Raw genomic sequence first — 18066 nt, 5'->3', positions numbered from 1 at the left:
AGAATGAGCTTTTTTTTAGAGCAGAAGTCAAAGTATGCCAAAGTGACATGATGTGACAAACCTATTCTACCACTGTCAAATTGTTTTACAATAACAAAGAGGACCGACCTATTCTGACAATTATCTCAACAACATAGAAAAAGAGAATCTCAATTATTATAAGTTATTTGTAAAAAAAACAAAAACAACATAAACAAACAGAAAACAAGAAATGCTTTCATGTGGTTTGTCCATGTTAACCAAGTGGCAATAGCATAGCATTGGCTTTGGGGGAGGGGCGTCTAACCTAATGAATTGTGACATGTAAGTTCTCATCTGAAGAAAAACGGCTTCAGTGTAATTATTTATAGCAGAAAATAATTGTCACCTCTCCAATATATTTATTTGTCAGTATGTTTGTTTGGGGGCGGCTGTGGCTCAATTGGTAGAGTTGTCACCTCTCAACCAGAAGGTCAAGGGTTCAATCCCCAGCTGGCTAAATGTCCAATGTGTCCTTGGGCAAGACACTTAACCCCAAATTGCTCCCGCTGCTTCAGTGGTGGTGTATGAATGGGATTAGTTAGTTCTGGTGGATGATACTACATAGCGATCATCACTACCATCAGTGTGTGAATGGGTGTGACATGTGGTGTAAAAGCGCTTTGAGTAGTCAGAAGACTAGAAAAGCGCTTTATAAGCTCAAGTCCATTTACCATTTTGTTAAGAAATGCTTAAATTGTGCTTTTGATGGTGTCAGTGGTGCTTTTAATGTATTTAATGTATTAAAATCACTATATATAAAGCACTACTCTATAAGCATGGAATAAACTCAAAACTGAATCATGGGTTATTCGACCACTCAATGCATGTCAGGTTGCCAAAACTCTGATAATTGAGCGCTGTAATTTCTGTTTGTTTGAATCAAGTCAGTTTTTTTTTTTTTTTAAAGTTTAAGATGTGATCTAGGCCACGACTCCCTTTATAACTGATTTTCTTGTGTCAAAAGACATTTTCTTGGTAAAAAATAAAGTTAAATTTGAACAGTAAAAAATATGCAAAGTGTCTCACAGTAGGTTGAGCTTCTTCAACAACTAATATGCTGAGGTGTTCAGGATTATACAGGATAATATCAAGGGTCCAAACGCAAGTCAAAGATGCAAACTAAGTTTAGAGATGAACAAATACAAGGTGTAAATCCAGTAATTAAAGACAGAACTTCAACTTGATGTGCTGACTTTAAGCGAGCGTGTTTTATTTTGCGTGCTACATGAGAGTCCATTGTGTGTGTTAGGTGTGAGCAGGTGTGTGACACTCTTTCTGTGGGTTGTCTGACATACAGATCATAGCTGCTGGTACACAGCACGCACTAAAACAAGTCTGCTCTTTGAAAGCAAACCCCGCTGACATTTGATGGAGCTGCAGAGGAAACACTGTCTCCCATTGAGGGTCGTGTGTGTATGTGTGTGTGTGTGTGACTTTTCCAATCACAACCAAACTCCACCCATTCAGAGGGGTGTGTGTGCGAGTTTGGGAAGCGACCTTACGCTGCCTACTATGTGTGTGGTGAAGTGTGTGTGTGCGAGTTTGGGAAGCGACCTTACCCTGCCTACTATGTGTGTGGAGAAGTGTGTGTGCGTGCTGCCTATTCTCTAAATAACCTGTTGATCCAGTCAAGCTAACACTCGACTAACTCGAGCTCTGCTCTTCTTCCTCTTTTTCCTGAATTTCATCTGAGTCACCGTGAGTGTTTTCTCAGCTTTCACACACGTTTCCCGGCATGTCACTGACAGATGGAGCTCATTTCAGCACACTAACAGCTCAGTGTGGTATCCCAGGACTGTAAACTGTTCACTCAAGGTTTTACCAAGAAAGGTTTTTCTTCTGATGACCAGGGACATCTGTGAGTACAAAGTTTAAGCTTTTGCTATCTTTTATTCTAGATATCCAGTACTTCTCTTCTGATTCAAATAATGTTAAGAACTAGTTGATGACACCTCTTTAAGGAAGTTTAAAGTCTGCATGAATCCACACTGATCATCTTCCAAGCGTCTTTAGCCAAAAGATGTTCATTTTTAACGTTAAAAGGAACTTTCAGTGTTATGATTAGATCTAAACTAGACACAAACTTTTAAAACAGATGTTTTCATTCATTGAGCTGGTAAGAGACAAACTTGGATGGCAGATTCTTGTGACATAACAACCTAAGTCAGAGAGTAAAATATTAAAACAGCATTATTTTAAATACAAGTTAGCTATCCTCAAGATATAAAATATCCGATCCTTGTTGTTTAACGTTGCCTCTTTAATGGGGAGAACACACACTATTTTAATACCATTAAAACTTAATATAACATTCAAATTGAACCTTCACATACAGAACGTTGTAACGTGGGCAAGGCCTTCATGTGTGGTGTACACCAAGCCTGGATGCTTGACCCCTACTGTAAGGGTATCTGATGGCTCAGGTTTGCTCTCAGGGGGCATTTTGCTGCATGTTTTGGTCCACTAGACCCCTCAGAGAGCAGGGTCAGCCAAACACACGACTGAGATGCTTAATCTGGTTTTCCTATAATTCCCCCGCATGTCCTGTAAAGCCATCTTGGTAAAATGTTTGACTAAACATGGAACTAAACCCTTAATGAATTACAAAAAAATGATAATAACTTGTTAGAGGGAGCAGTGTTTAAAAAGTGTTTTTAAATGCACATGGACTGTTGTCATGTACTCTTTGTAAAAACCTCTTTCCAGCTGGTGACAGTTCATTAAAATGCATTATGTTCCAGATACGGAGTGAGTGTAGCTGAGGTAAAGGGTTAGTTAAGTTAGCACTCACATTAATCTATCATTAATAAATAGGAAAGTAATAAAGAAAAAGTTCTTACATCGGTTTATCAGACAGAAAAGTACACTCACATGTTTCTGTTAAAATGTCATCCACTTTGTGATCAGTTTGATTTATTGCATGCACTTAAATGTTAATCTCACAGATATTAACTGTAGATAAATATTCTCAGGAAGTTTAATTACCTTGTCTGACCTTACTTAACCTTGAAAATCAATCATTGTGAGGTTTTATTTTTGCAGCAGTAAGGTAAAGTTCTGACACTTGAAAGATAACGCATAAACAATCCTGAAAATGTGACGCCGTGATTTTGTGCAGAATTTCGCATATTCGCGACGCTGCTTTACCTGACGGTTGCTCGACATTCCATTCAGAATACAGCTGAGGACAAAGAGAAATAGTTTGTATCATCTGTCATCACTCTAAAAAAAAGAAAAAAAAAGAAAAACAAACTTGTTCTTTTGGAGGACACAAGCTGAGACAAAAGAAGACAGAACGCTTGCTCAACCGTTGCTCCACTTTCCATTTGTCACCAGGAGCTATTTGGAAAATATCCAGGTGCAGCTTTTATTGTGAAGCCAACAGGAAGCAGTGCATAAAAGATAATGCGCCTCTTCCTTGGTCTATAAATATGAAAGAGGAAGTTGTCTTCAGCTTTAATGCAGGTCAGGATGGTTTCATTATTAACACATATGGAATCTAAGCATGAAGCGTGAAATCTGCACGCCTGGCTCTTCTCTATCTCTCCAACACACATTATTAAAGTCACGTTCGTCCTCTTTCTCAAGTTTTAAAAATGCTCTAGTAGTTGTTCTTATCTCTAGTTCACATGCACTCTTTGATGTGCTGTTCTAAGTTCACCTGTGTTTGTTTTGGAGAGTTAAGAGAGTGTTGAGATAACGTGACAGGTGTGTATTGTGCGTGAAAAGATTTATCCTTTTCGCTTATCAATCCCATGGAGAGATAAAAAGAGAGGGCGCAATAAGGAAAGGTAGGCTGAGGAATTTAGAGGTAGAAATACCTGGAGAGAGAAAAAAAAACAATGGTTTGTGGAGGATGAAAGAGTGCAGGGCTTTTTGCTGCAGATCTCACTTTTATTGTATTGTTTTGAAGGAGGTTTGAGGGTGAGAACAGGCAGATTCTCACCTCTCATCACAGGATCAAACCTGGATTCTCCTCACACAGCTCCTCACATGTTCTGTCACGCTTTACGCTGTATATCTTCCTGTGTCAATTTCATCAGGAATGCCTCTCTAATTATGCTTTTTCTCTTCCTTTTCCCCTGTATTTCTGTGTGTGTAATGAAGCGAGCCACCCAGAGAGATCCAAGGAAAAACTTGCCGGAAGAAAAAACAAAAGGGGAAACCCTCGTCTCAGGAAGAATCATGGACTGAAGACGTGTCTGCAGTTGAATCTGTGTGTCCGTCTGAGTCGTTAATGTGTTTAGCTGGAAGGAAATCATGTCAGCAGTACAGACCTGGGCCTGTTTCCTCCTCTGGATCAGCTTCGCCACGCAGGACAAAACCCCAGGTAAGGACACAAACAAGTCTTTGTCCAGCAGCCTCAACTGATCTGTTAGAAGGGAAATATTCACAGGGAATAAAAGACGGAAGGATTTCTTATCGCACCTGTTACACAGATCTAGTTTGAAAGAAGATATGATAAACTGTGCAAGTTGCAATATTGTGGGACTTTCCCTTGTGTAATAGAGAATTGTACCGTATTAGTCAGATGGCTCATTCAAACATTTTCCTTGAAATGCTGACGTCAGGTATGAACTCAGGATGGAAATATTCTCCAACCACAGAAAGTGAAAAAGCAGTGAAGCAGCTGGACTTAAAGGGAATGTCTGTCTGGTCTCAATTTAACTGTTCTAACCATCATCTCTGAGAGCTAAGGTTACAGTTTGTTCAACCACTTGATTACTAACAGCCGAAGAAAAAAAGAAAAAGGAAACCTCAGTGTTTTTTCTAAACCTAACAAAGTCGTTTTAGTTCCTTAACATTGATGAACTGTGACCCACTTTAGGTTTGGGTACCAAAACTACTTGGCTGTAGGGTACCACCTGGTTTTTTCAGCTGTAGTGCTGCTGCTGTCAACTAAATCTCTTTAGATGGAGTTTTCCTTTGATAATGGCCATGAAATATCACATGATCACAATTCACGTGCGTTGCAAAGAAAGTAGGCTGGATCTAACTGCTCTAACCTGTTTACATGGTTGCTCAAATAAAAATCAATACTTTTTGTGACTAACACTAACCAAGTAAGGCATCTGGTAAAAATCATGTTTTGGGCTATAATAGTGCAATGATTCATCAAAGAATGGGTGGAAGAGAAATAACTTACCAGCTGATAAGCCCTGAAGGTTGATAACTTTAACTTGTCAGACACAAAATAAAAAGTACATTCATGTATTTTACATGTAAGACTTTTTCAGTGTTACCTAGTACTTAAAATGTATCCCATAGATTGATAACGGGTTAGGGTTACCTGCAACTGCACAGCTCCATTGCACCTTTTGTATTTTTATTTTCTATTATATATATTTTTTGGATTGATTTTTAATCTTAATCTATTAAACTTTCCTGTCAGCAGGAGTTTCGCTGTTTTAAATCTTCTTACTCTTTTTGCTCTATTTCTTTGCTAGTTGTTTTTGCACCAAAACACCAGGTCAAGTTCCTGGTATGTGTAAATGTACTTGAGAATAAAAACTGATTCTGATAGTTTCCAGTAACCTGAAGGTGATTTTTACACATCAAGTTAAAAGAACAGAGTTGTGTGAGCACATTGGCACAAGCATTTTTTTATTTACTTGACCTAAAAAGACAGATATTAAAACCACAGTGACTATGGATGCTTTTCAGCTTTACTGTCTATGGACATGTTTGCTACCTTTAAATGTTGAAGAAAGTAATAAACAGTTTTTGCTCTTGGACAGAATTCAGAATTCATTATTGCTTGACTTATTTAAACGTTTTCACTTGCTTGACCACACATAGAAGTACTTAAGTGGATTAGATTGAGAGTTTATTTTTGTTTAACAGCGGCATGTGGGAAGTTTATGTTCACTCTTTTTCGGCTATCTTGAAGAAACCATGTTTAGTCTGCAGATTTTTTTAAAGCTCAAACGCTTCACTGCTAGACTTTCTGCAAGGCTGCGGAAAAGCTGCATCACTGTTTGACTTGTGCAAACATCACCCGGCAGTCAGGCAGGTAAACCGGTCGGCTGCGTGGCTACATCGTGCAGGTGTGAGTCACAGGTCTGAGTCATTACTCTGCTGCTGCCAAAGCTTGGATTTACAAGGAAAGGAGAGATGAGAGGAACAGCTGTGAGCATGTGTAGACATAACACAGTGAGAGGAGGTGTGCTCAAAGAACCCCTTTGGAGATAGAGTCACAACTAATCCCTCGGATCATTCATCTGTTGTGAAGCCAGTAACTGTCACTTTGTCTTATAAACACATGGATGTGAATATGCAGCACACCCACGAACAGAAAAATAAATATATGACAGCCTTATGGCACAAAACCAAGGAGCTGATGTGGTTTTGACTGAAGCTGTTTCCACAAGTTGTCCTGAGAGAACCTGTACGAGAAACAACATAATCAACGTCTTAAGCATTATCATTAAAGTTGTAAGAAGAATTCAAATCAGATGCTTGCAAGTGTAACCCAGGTTATTTCTAGGAATCCGAGTTTCTGCAGGAATGATCTCAGTTGAACACTGCTAGCTATGAGATCAAAACGGCATCTTTCACAAAGGCCAGGCACTCAATAAAACGTAATCACACATCCTGTTTGTGATATTCATGGACAGGATTTGAAGGGGCAGACGGGGGAGGAGGGTTTCCTCAACATCACGTCTCTGCTTTTTGCAGATGATATGGTTTTAATGGCTTCTTCAGGCCAGGACCTCCAGCAAGCATCTGGGTGGTTTGTAGCTGAATGCGAAGCTGGGATGAGGAGCAGCACCTCCTTCAAGTGAAGGAGTTCAAGTATCTCTGGGTCTTAGTGAGCGCAAAAAGGATCGCGAGTTTCTCTGATTGGTGCAGCGTCAGCAGTATTGCAAGCGCTGTTCCGGACCGTCGCGGTGAAGATGGAGTTGATTTATGTGCTGACCTTTATCTATGGTCATGAGCTTTGGGTAGTTACTGAAAGAATAAGATTGTGGATACAAGCAAAAAGGAGTTTCCTCAGGAGGGTGACTGGGCTTAACCTTAGAGATAGGGTGAGGAGCTCAGACATCCAGAGGGATCAGGATGCCTCCCAGTCACCTCCTAGTGCCTTTCCAAGCACGTCCAAATCAGAGGAGACCCTGGGGTAGATCCAGAGTTCACTGGAAGGATTACATATGCCATCTGGCCTCGGAACAACTCGGAATCCCCCAGAAGGAGCTGGAAAACCTTGCTGGAGTGAGGGATGTCTGAGTTGACTTGATTAGCCTGTTGCCACCATGACTCCCCCCTGGATAAGTAGAAGATGGATGGATGGATGAAAAGAATACAGAATTACAACATTATTTCAAAACCTAAGCTTCCCACCGTTAATATGAAGCAAGCGAAAAATGTTCACTTTGAAAGTGTAGTGAATAAAGCTGTTAAGTAAGGTGTTTGCTTTGGACAGCTTGTAAAACATGCACATTTGTTATTTGGAAAATATAAAGGTTGCTTTCAAGTTCAACTCGAGGACAGAAGGAAATAAATCCAACACTCAGTTTCAGACTCAGCAAGAAATATGAGTAAAAAACCTGTTTAATAAATCATTCTGACTGCAGGCTCCTTTTCTCACCTGTTGCAATGACAGCTGGAGTTAAACACCTGCCTATGAGGACTAATGGGATGTGGTCAGAGGTGCTTAAACATGCTTAAAGGATCGGTTCAAAAATGTCTGAAAACCGTCTTAAAACAATAGTCAGGTGTCCACTTTAACATTCAAACAGGTTTAGCTTGTTGAAATCCTTCACCCCCTTACAAGCTTGTCCAAAGCAAGTGGTATTTCTTGTTTTGTGCAAAATAATTCCATTGTGAAAATAAGTCAACTTCAACGAAAAGCTGTTGTAGAAAACAGACTGAAGACTGAGCGTAGTCTCGTCCAAGCTTTAAGCTATGGCTCCTTATAAAGAAGTGGAACAGTCCCCCTTGGTTGGAATAGGGTTACTGCCTCTTGTGAAGGAGTTCAAGTAGATGCGGCGCCAGTAGTAATGGAGGCGTTTGACGAACAGTTGTAGTACAGAGAGAGCAGAGCTGGAAGAAAAGGTCTTTACAGTTACCACTCATGTTTGACAATCCAACTCTTACCTGATCATTGGACTATAGAACAAGACCACGTATATGACGGGCTTATACAAGTTTCCTCTATAGGTGGCTGGAATTAGTCTTTGAGATATCTTAAGGCACCCAATTTCATGAGAGGAGCCAGCTGGTGTTTTTCAGCGGTAATCAGGATGTCACCAGAGCACCTTTCTGTTTATGTCCTCTGGGGTTACTTCCAAATAATAGGAGACGAGTAGGATGGATAAGGATGAAACTGGAGGTAAAAGCATATCGTGCCTGACCTGGGAGCGCTTTAGGATCTCCATGTAGGGGCTGAAAACATGCTGGATCAGATGGATGTTTGGGCTAACTTGCTTAGCTTGCTCCCAGTGTCACCCAACCCCATAACGCTTGATAAGCATTTAGAAAAACTATATTTGCTGTTTTCAAACATTAAGGTCTTCACAGGGATTCAATGCCAAGGAGGGGATAGTCACAGAAAGGAAATCAAAATGTATTAAAAGATGCAACACTATGCTCTTAATGTATTATTTAAATTTGGCTAAAATTGAAAAAAACTAAATGTACTACAGGCAAACCTTGTCCTTTAGCCAGCCTCCTAGAACTACAGTATTATTATTGTGTGGTCAAAGAGAGATGAAGAATTATTAAATGTGCATTTTATTTAATGCAAACAGCTTTCAATCACAATTCTAACAACTAGAATAAGCATAAGTTGCTTGTACTAGATACAGTACTGACGCTTCTTTAAGAACAAAACTGAACTCTACATCAACGCCGTGTTGCTTTACACAGTGATCTCAGTTCAAACATTGGTTGACTGCTATTTCATGTTGACAAAAGGAGGTTGGCGTGTAGTTTGGGGAAGTTTCACCCACTTGTATTTCTCAAGAGTTATAGGTTTAATTTCCCACGTTGAGTAAAGGTCATTGTTATCTATTAGTCATTGTTGAGCGTTACGCTTACTCCTCCACTCTTAATGTGAAGCAATGAAGGGAAGTCGATCAGACGTGTCATTATGTGCCAGCTGGGAAATACTTTCCTCATTCTTCATCCTTTTGTTCCAAAAATGTTCTTCACAAGATATCTTCAGTGTTAATTAGTCACCTCACCAAGAGGATGTTAAGGTAACATAAGTTGATGTCATTGATACTAGTCAGTGCAATACCCAAGAGAGACTGCTGCTGTAGCCAAACTGGGTAATCCTTTTCTATAATAAGACTTCATTTTAAACATCTGTATAATGTAAATAAAAACAGGCCAATGGTGACCTAGTGAACTATAGTTTGCATCCCTCAACAGCTGTTCCTGCATTTGCTTCATCCTGAGATCCCAGTATTATAATGCAATGCACTTCTTTTGATTACAGTGCCAGAAATAGTGGATTAAAATGATAAAATCTTAAGCTAGAACGTCTTGCTGGGTGTGGCCGTATAGAAGTGCCGCTCACTTTGTTCAAAAGTAGTCTGAGCCAACTAAAGGCAACAACCCAACATCACCAAGGTTTCAGCAGTGATGTTGATATAACAGCAGTTATAATTAAGACTCCCTCTGAACCATTTCCTCTTACGTCGAGGGCTTTAGTATAATAACAATGTTTTGAAATCATTTAATAACTCGCCTTCATGAAAAATCTATTGGCTAATATGTCCCACAGTGAAACATCATCAGCTGAGGCTCATTAATCCTTTAGTCTTTTTTTAAGGAACTGCATAATACTAAAAAAAAAACTATGTATGCACCTACAAAAAACAATGACTTGATTGTCAATGGATGTCAAGGTTTAGCATCGTCAAGTCGATCGACAAGTTGTCTTTGTATCAATAGTGTGGCATCAATTATTAACCTTTAAACACACAACTTGTTTAACTGAAAATCAATTCTTCTTCTCTGCTGCACAACAGGAGCTTACAGTAATAAGCAAATTGCACTGTTTTGCGTCTGACACTGGCGACTGCTTTAGGGCAGGGACGAAGAACTGATTTTCTAGTGATGACATGTTATCAGTAAGAACGTCACGATATTCACTCTTCTCAATAAACAGGAGTAACTTAGAACAAGTGAATTTCACCTCAGTTCATGCAAAGAAAGTCACAGCACTCTCCCTGTCATATTTCAGATGTCGCTGTGACGTGTGCCATCTCGGAGGAGTGCGTGCTCCCCTGCAGCTTTGAGCCAGGGAGCAAGGAGACCGTTAAGTGGTACAAACAGGACGTTGTTGTTTACAAGTTTGAGCGGGACAATGACGACGACGACGACGACGACGACGGTGATGATGATAGCAGCGAAGACCACTTTGAGCATGAGCAGCTTGTAGGTCGCGCCTCCATTTTCCCCCACCTGATATCCCTTGGGAATGCCACACTCGTACTTAGAAGGACTAATCCAAAGGACAGGGGCACGTACAGGTGTCACGTGCACACCTCTGAGGGCGAGCACAATGCAAAGGTCATTGTGAAGGTTGAAGGTGAGTTTTTTTTTTAATGTGACTTAATGCAAGAGTGCTTTAAGAAATCTTTATGTTGTTTACACTGACTCACTTTCTGTCCAGTTCATTTAGTGGTGTATGAAAAGTAAAACTAAAAAGAACGTTTTGCAGACTTCTAAACACAAAGCGGACCAATCACAGAATGTTAAAGAGTAGATACACGAGCAAAAGAGACCCGAAGGTGTCCTTCATGCATCCATCTGAAAAATGTTGAAACTTAACTCTTCCTTTACTATCCCCTGTTATTGTTTATGAAATCTTAGCACAGCATCATCCACACCATGAGAGTGGATGGAGCGTCAAGACCTCTTCATGCTGCTCTCAACTCTAAAATTAATTTTGATCGCTTAAAGGAACTTTATGAAAAGCACTTTTTAAGGTTTTCTTTTAAATTGCTTTCTCAATTCAGAAACTTACAGCAGCCAATTTTTGGATAGGCTTTACGTCTGATATGTTCCAAGTCAAGTGGAGCGATATCATTGGAGAAATCCCAATCACACCGTTTACATCCAGTGGAGTGGTCGTCCATGGGCAAAGCAGTGATGCTGCAGGGGTCTATTTCGGCTACTCTTGGGGTATTTTTAGAGTCTGATGTTAATAATATAGTATGAGCTACAATGGCATAGCAATCATTAAACATTACATCCATTGCTTTGAGACCAAATAGATGCATCCTAGGTAACCTTGCATGTGCATGCTAACTGCTGTGATAGGGATAGAACAGCATTTTGTTACTTACCACAAAGCTATAAATTGGAGTGATTATATCCCATTGGCAGGGCCTCTTCATCCTTCTCTTATTCTGTCTCCGGCAAATCAAACATAATATTTATAGTGGCACAACGATGAGTGCCAGATACAACAATGATGTGCAGATGAGTCGTGTAGATGACAATCAAATGAAGATTTGGTCTAAAAAGCAAATTGAGCTGTTTATTGATCAACCTTTGCACTTTTATTTTCACTCAAATTTATTGGATGCTTAATGAATACAAACTTTGATTTTGCATTTTTACCATTTGACAACATACTTTAGAGGATTTTAAGAAATGATTTTGTGAGACCGTTTGTGCTCACAAATGATTGTGTTAACAGAGCTCTTCTGTTATCTGCATCAGAATGACGTGACCCACTGCAAGGCTATATTGGGCCTGGCATTTGGAGTCTATCATCAGGGGCTGCCGGGAAACATTTGAGCATGCTGTGAGTGTCTTTGTCTGTGTGTGTATGTGTGTGTGTGTGTGTGTGTGTGTATGTGTAGCGCCCATCCGAGCCCTGTCTCTGGAGTTAACGAGGCTCAGCGGCTATGAGGAGATGAAGTGCACGGCGCGTGATGTCTTCCCGGCTCCACGTGTAACCTGGACGACCGAACCCCAGACTTTCGAGGACCTCCGACCAGTCACACGCATACAGTCAGACAAACAGGGGCTGTACATGGTGGACAGCCGCCTCAGGAGGTTAAAAGGACAACCTGACCTCATCTACATCTGTAGAGTCACGACTTCCTACGGTGGCCCAGCATGGACCGCCTCACTCAGGGAAAGAGGTACACAAACACTCTCAACCAGTATGAGGTCCCTCTCAACCATATCAGACATTATTTTTATTGAGTTGTATGAATTTAAAGAGTATTTCAAAATTTCTGAAACTGCAGTATTCATGTGTCGTAATCTGGAAGGATTTAGGATTTCCTGACAACCCCTGACTTTGTGACTTTTTTTAACTCTCAACCAGAAATGAAAGGAAGTCAAGGGAGAGACCTGACCATCCCCTGCTTTGCCCCTCCTTACCTGAACAACCCCTTGCTCCACTGGACTTTCACCAACAGTGAGGACCCCTCCCACATCTTTACCTATGACAGCCATTCCGGGAACAGCGCCTCCTCGCCGCCATGGGAAAACCACGTTGAGCTGGATGGCATGGTCATGTTCGGAGACGGCTCCCTGCGCCTGATGGACCCCAAGCACACGGAACACACGGGAAGCTACATATGCGTGTTCTCTGTGCCGTTCAGCACTCACACCGAACGCACTGATGTCACCATCGACGGTCCTGCGGGTAAGATTACAAAACACAAAAAAAATCATGACCATGACAACATGGTCTGTGTGGTTTCATTACTGGGACACATCAAAGAACACAGCTTGGATTCTTTATTTTAGTTGTTGTCAACAAAGGCTGAATTGTCTCCATGGTGCCTTCATGCACTGAGACTCTGCACAGGGATTTAGCAGCTTGACATTTTACACTACGTTGATCAATTTTCTTTAGATTTTGAATCATATGCACCCTGAACTCTGGGGGATGATCCAAAGGGATCACAGATCAGCTGTGATCCCATACTACACATGAAAAAAGCCTCTTATTAAAAACATTATTATTTAAAAAAGTTTATTAAAACTACATTGTATATGAATTATTCAACAAAAGTATTTAAGTGTGTTTATTGGTTGCTTATTTGTATGTACCTGTGTGCAGCTGACCGAAGTACTTCAGCGAAGGTGTCTCATTGGTGGATTGTGGGTCTCATCATCGCATTGCTGATCCTCGCTCTGGCTGGCATTCTCGCCTTCAAGAAGCTAAAAGGTAAAGATGGATTCAAGCTGATATGGACATTAAAAGAGAAAGAGAAAACAGCTTGACTTGAATTTAAATCCAATCAAAATGATGTTCATTCACATAGATTACAATTGGGGAAGGGCAGAAATTCTCTGGTACGTCTGTTTTGGTCTTAAATGTTTGCTTTGACCTTTTATGAACTAAATGTGTGGATATATGTTCACCATGTGAAAATAACTTTGTCATTATGGTCTTGGTAGAAGATGATTTACATTAAAAACAGCTCATCTTTGCTCTTAATGTGATTTGTTTGTTTATGTAGACCAACATCACTGTGATAGGAAGTGTTTCAGTTGACCTCATACAAAGATTAAATAAAACATCATATTGAACATTAAAGGTTCATTTGATCACATAACTTCAGGCAAACATTGTGTAACCCTTAGAATAAGGGAAACATTCTTTGTTTACATTATTAGTAATATCAGAAAAAAAGGACTTTAGTTATCAAAATTAAAAAATAGTCAATATACTACAAAGGAAACTATTTTATTGATTTATTATGACCATCGCATCAGTTTGTTATCAGTATTTTAAAAGCATCCAAGAAGCACAGAAACGTTTTTAAAAAGTCAAAAGTAGCACAAATACTGTATTATATACTGTATTTATAATATTAACTTTCTATCACCATAAATGTACAGTAAGGACATTACAGAAACTTTAAGCCATGAATACATTTAAAAAGTGAATTAAGGGTCCGTATCGATGGACGAATTAGTCCAAATGAAAATGAGAAGTGTGTTTTATTTGGTGAAAGACTGATTAAAGCAAAAATCACTGCAGAAATGAACTGTTTAATGGTTTTAAAAATCTTGCTGAATCAAATTCATGAGAATGTGTGTCTCCGAATAAGAATAAAATAAACTAAGAGGCATCTGTCCTCACTCAGTGTGTGTGTTCAGAAAAGTCTGTTTGTATAAAACAGATAGTTTCTTCTTGCAATGAGAATAAAATATATCTTTCATTTTCCATCTGTGTGCAAATACACACTCTGTGAAAGGCTACATCTACATTACATACATCCAAACTACTCCTCAAACAGGTTTTCTGAAAAGTAGAACAGACATAAGGAAGTAAACTCAAAGAAACTATAGAAGCCAAGTTATTCATTACACCTGTCATAACACACCCACAGCCGTCACACCAGTCACAACTAATTGGATCTGGGTTATGCCGGATATATTCTTGGTAATGTAAGCCATCTTCAGATCAGGTTTTAGAACTAAATCACATTTTGAAGTCCATGTGAGATTTTTCAAATTCTGTTTCTGATCCGGTTCACAGGAGGAAACTCAAAAGACAGAAACGACCCAGAAGAAGTGACAGAGCTGCGTTTAGTTAAAGGTCAGTCTACAAAATAATTAATATATAACATGTACTACCAACTTTTAACACCAGCTGGAGCTACAGATCAACTCTTCTCATGTTCTCATGAAAGGTTTCCTTCACTCTTGTTCACCTGTTGCTTTTTCCTCTCACACATGATTACTTCTTCCAGGCACAAACTGATTAAAAAACTTTTTTTTTTTCAGAACCACCTTAAGCAAGAACTGATGTGCACAAAAGGATTGCTTTTCTGATAAATTTCTTGGAGTTCTCTTTCCTATCATCCTCAATTATTTCTTCTTCCTTACAGACTCGGCAGCCGACAGTCACCTGAACGACAGCAGCCCTTTGAATGTAGGCGGCACGAACGGACAAACAGGCCTGCAGAGTGATGCTTCGTTAACATGAGAACCAACAACCTGGAAAAACCTATAACTAACGAACTACTAACAAAACAAAAACGCACACAGATACACACTGACAAGGAACTAACGGCTTCTTAGAAACAGGATGTTTCTTTAAGAGCAATTTCTTCTAAATTATTAAAGTATACACTTAAGAACTGCTAGTTTGTCGAAAAAAAACTGAAAGACTAAATGCTTTAAATGTTGCCACCGAGGAATTATGTTAGGAACATAACCTGCGTTTTGACCTGAGGAGAAATGTTTGAATTTTGTTCCTCGCCCTGAAACACTGTGCCTGGCCCTGGAACTACAGCGGCGGATCATAGAAATACTAGTTAGATGTTTAACCATATGCACTTTAAGCACAAGGAGAAACCATCGGAGACGGGACAACCGGCAGTCTCACATCCCATCATTTGCTAACCACTTTAGCACACGCCATTGTGATGATACCAGAGCAGAGATTAGCCTGCTAATAACGAAATAACAGTGACTGGAGATATGCCCCCATTATGTTTGGTGGAAGGCTAGGCTCCCCTGAGCTGATGGGGTTTGTAAAGCCGGAGTACAAACCACCATCATGGCAAAACAACAGCTACGAGAGTAGGAGACAAAATCAGCGATAGAAGAGTGGGGCGTGTTGGAGATGGGTCCGAGAGGTCCAGGCCCAATGCTTATATATATATATATATATATATATATATATATATAATTTGCGAGTAATCACTCATGCATAAGGTAAAGTGAGATCACATGTATCAAAAATGACCAAAAATCCCCATTTGTACTATGGTACAGTAAAGTACAGTAAATGGTACCGTATTTTGTTCACCAAAGTTACTTAAAGGGAAAGGAAAACTAGCCAAGCTAGCGAACTTGCTAACTCTGCTCATAATGTCAAGTCAAAGTCAACTTTATTGTCAATTTCAAAATATGCCAGACATACAGTGGAATCGAAATTGCGTTTGTCTCTGACCCGCGGTGCAATACAACCAAAATGAGGTAAAATAGATAAAATAAAATGAGGTAAAAATAAGCTAAATAATATTTACAGTAATAAATTCTAAATTGTGCAAAATGGTAAATAAAATAAATAAAATACAATTTTAAGAAAAAGTAAACTAGTGCAATATGTGCAGTGTGCATCAATCTGATTGATAATTAGTTATTATTCCAGAGTTCTTAGTGGCAAATGGGAGGGGGTTTCAACATCCAGTGTTCGTGGGGGCAGGGGGGGGGGGGGGGTCACGCACAATGCTGGTTGCTTTGCGGGTGAGGCGGGTACCGTAGAGGTCCAGAAGAGAGGGGAGTGGGACACCGATAATCCGTTCAGCAGCCTTCACTGCTAACATTGTTAGCTTGGCTTTCTAAAGAAATCACTGAAAGTAAAGCACTGAAATGATGAAGATAACTTTTATATTCCATTAAATGAGGTATCAAAAAAAGTGAATGGTGTTACTCATGTAGCTTTTTTGACTTTCTAAGTCTGTCCCCTAAAATGGTGGATAGTGAAACAACAGCTTCATGTTGGTCAACAGTACAGCTGTGAGCAGCATGGATTTACTGAGTTTATCAACAAGGTTTCTACACAGGAAGAGAGTCGGACTGGACGCCACCTGGACTAAGGGATGATAATGTTGCTGTGTTTATTGTTTAAAGTTTTTTGTTCTAGACTCTCAAAGTTCTTCAGATAAAACGGCAATGGACTATTTGTCTGTGTTTTTGACCCTGAAGGTGTTGGCAGGGCTTGGAGCTTGGATATCTCTGAATTATTCTCTTCTAGTTATTTCTCTTGTAGGAGGCTGGCCGAAGAAATAGGTAAATCATTTGTGATCTGACTTTGGTACAAAGTGCGGACACACACCTCACAGCTCACAGATACAGTCATGCTCTAAAGATAGCAAGTTGTTGGCAAGTTGTTGAACGAGTTCAGCTCTGGTGTAACTCACTTTGGATTTACATACTTTCTTTTTCGGGACACTACAGCATTGACGAAGGAATATTAGAGAAAGGGGATGGCTGTGGATAAACACATGTTTTTGGTGGTCCTGATTACTCTGGGGACCTTTAACAGAGGAGGTGAGTAAGTTCAGTCTGTCTGATTTTTTTCCATTCTAAACTTAGATCACAGTGGACACTACGGTTTCAGAAGAATAAAAAGAAACACAATGTGTCAAGACATATGATTAAATCTAGAGGATCAGGCAACATAAAATCACAAAACAACACATTTTCTAATTTTTCCGAATTACATTCAGATATTTTTAGTGTTATGTGCCGAGGTTTACAGATACTATCTGACTAAACAACTGACTGGCAACTTATTGTAATAGACTTTTATTCAGTTTGTTTCCTCAAATGTTTTGAAAACCAAATGAATTGAAATATAAAGTTTAGTTTATTTATCCGGACTGTAGTGTAAAAAATCACAGCTAAGGCATAAACAAATAAATCTGTATGCTATGCAACAGATCACATTTTGAACTTTAGAAGTGACAAAGTCCACAGTATGTTAGTTAATAAGAAATAGAAACACCTCTTGTCTCGTGACTTTTTATTTTTATTTTTTCTTTACTTATTTATTGTTCTTTCTGTCTCTGAACCTTGGGGGGAGTGGGTTGTTTTTTTTCATTGTTTATGTTCTGTACTATGGATGTGTGTATGCTGTGTGTGTCTGTTCAAAAATGTGAAAACCAGAAAATAAAATAAAAAACAAAAGAAAGAGAAACACGACTCTAACTAAAAATCTAAATACACAGCAGGCAAACACTATAATGATTGTTATTTCAAGTATTGGCTGGTTTCTTGAAGAACTGGCTTGATGACATTCCCAGGCAGAGTACTCACAGTCACACAGTAACTGCTTTAGTTTCATGTTTTGAATTCCAAAACATGACATTTCCTTGTTGTAAGAAAAAAAATCCATGTCTTCTGTCTGTTCTACTACCAACCTACTGTGACCTTCTCATGCAAAAGGATGTTTTGAAAAAACACACTTATCTCTGAGGAGCTAGTTGAGAACAAATGATAAAATAGTATGTATATAATATATCTATGTTATATATATATATAAGTTTTATAAATAATTCAAGTTCATTAGGCGACAGTGCAGTATATAGAAGTTCAGTTTAC

The 18066-nt window shown here is 39.3% G+C and overlaps 1 protein-coding gene across 4 annotated transcripts; it reads left to right on the top strand.

The window, feature by feature from the left end:
• Positions 1-1691: 1691 nt before the first annotated feature.
• hhla2b.1 (HERV-H LTR-associating 2b, tandem duplicate 1) lies at positions 1692-15110 on the top strand. Of its 4 annotated transcripts, none has more exons than XM_061063922.1 (8): positions 1692-1719; positions 4129-4351; positions 10214-10561; positions 11844-12128; positions 12317-12640; positions 13061-13168; positions 14489-14548; positions 14841-15110. In XM_061063922.1, the coding sequence occupies exons 2-8, from the start codon at positions 4282-4284 to the stop codon at positions 14936-14938; spliced, it is 1293 nt and encodes a 430-aa protein (XP_060919905.1). In that variant the 5' UTR covers positions 1692-1719; positions 4129-4281; the 3' UTR covers positions 14939-15110. The 4 variants fall into 4 exon arrangements, with proteins under 4 accessions (XP_060919905.1, XP_060919903.1, XP_060919904.1 ...); XM_061063920.1 differs by lacking the exon at positions 1692-1719 and adding an exon at positions 1726-1879; XM_061063921.1 differs by lacking the exon at positions 1692-1719 and adding an exon at positions 3606-3945.
• The last annotated feature ends 2956 nt before the right edge of the window (positions 15111-18066 follow it).

The sequence above is a fragment of the Labrus mixtus genome, chromosome 19 (genome assembly GCF_963584025.1).
Source record: "Labrus mixtus chromosome 19, fLabMix1.1, whole genome shotgun sequence".
NCBI lineage: Eukaryota > Metazoa > Chordata > Actinopteri > Labriformes > Labridae > Labrus > Labrus mixtus.
The sequence above is the reverse complement of the archived record's forward strand: the minus strand, read 5'-3'. Positions and strand labels throughout refer to the sequence as shown.

Excerpts from the sequence above, each read along its gene's own strand:
- hhla2b.1 (XM_061063922.1), top strand. The coding sequence starts at position 4,282 with ATGTCAGCAGTACAGACCTGGGCCTGTTTCCTCCTCTGGATCAGCTTC. Across the intron at positions 10,562-11,843 it reads GGTCATTGTGAAGGTTGAAG|CGCCCATCCGAGCCCTGTCT; the intron begins GTGAGTTTTTTT and ends GTGTATGTGTAG. Across the intron at positions 13,169-14,488 it reads CGCCTTCAAGAAGCTAAAAG|GAGGAAACTCAAAAGACAGA; the intron begins GTAAAGATGGAT and ends TCCGGTTCACAG.